The 492-nt window shown below is 67.9% G+C and overlaps 1 protein-coding gene across 1 annotated transcript in view; it reads left to right on the top strand.

Annotated features, from left to right (window-relative positions):
* MNEG_16094 (hypothetical protein) overlaps positions 1-349 on the top strand; it is a gene marked incomplete at both ends in the record, with an annotated part of 1,612 nt that extends 1,263 nt beyond the window's left edge. Inside the window, 2 exons of the mRNA XM_014035434.1 lie at positions 7-140; positions 346-349. Of these exons, the coding sequence (XP_013890888.1) occupies positions 7-140; positions 346-349 (138 nt within the window). The remainder of the gene's footprint in view (positions 1-6; positions 141-345) is intronic.
* Positions 350-492: the final 143 nt, after the last annotated feature.

Raw genomic sequence — 492 nt, 5'->3', positions numbered from 1 at the left:
CCCCAGAGCCGCACCGTGAAGGACCTGGAGGTTGAGATTGAGAACATGGGCGGCAGCCTCAACGCCTACACGGGGCGCGAGCAGACCTGCTACTATGCCAAGGCGCGCCCCCCCTTCCCCCCCCCCCTATTGCCGCTTTTGTATGCTCTGGGACGCCCGTCGCGCCGCTGCGCCGGCGGCCGACGGCCAACGGCCGGCCGCCAACACCCGCGGCCTGTCGAGAGGCGGGCGCCGCCGTGCAGTCTGCGCGGATCCTGGTGGCCGACATCTTTCCTGAGGGTTCCAGGCCTGCTGACCCTGCGCCTACTGTCTATTCCCCGCGCTGCCCGGTGCTGACGTGCGCAGGTGATGAAGCGCGACGTGGGGAAGGCTGTGTCTATCCTGTCCGACATCCTTCTGAACAGCAAGCTGGAGGAGCGCGCCATTGAGCGCGAGAGGGACGTCATACTGCGGGAGATGGAGGAGGTGCGGCGGGGCCTGCTTGTTCTGGGG

This window comes from Monoraphidium neglectum, assembly GCF_000611645.1.
Source record: "Monoraphidium neglectum strain SAG 48.87 unplaced genomic scaffold scaffold05977, whole genome shotgun sequence".
NCBI classification, from domain to species: domain Eukaryota; kingdom Viridiplantae; phylum Chlorophyta; class Chlorophyceae; order Sphaeropleales; family Selenastraceae; genus Monoraphidium; species Monoraphidium neglectum.
The sequence above is the reverse complement of the archived record's forward strand: the minus strand, read 5'-3'. Positions and strand labels throughout refer to the sequence as shown.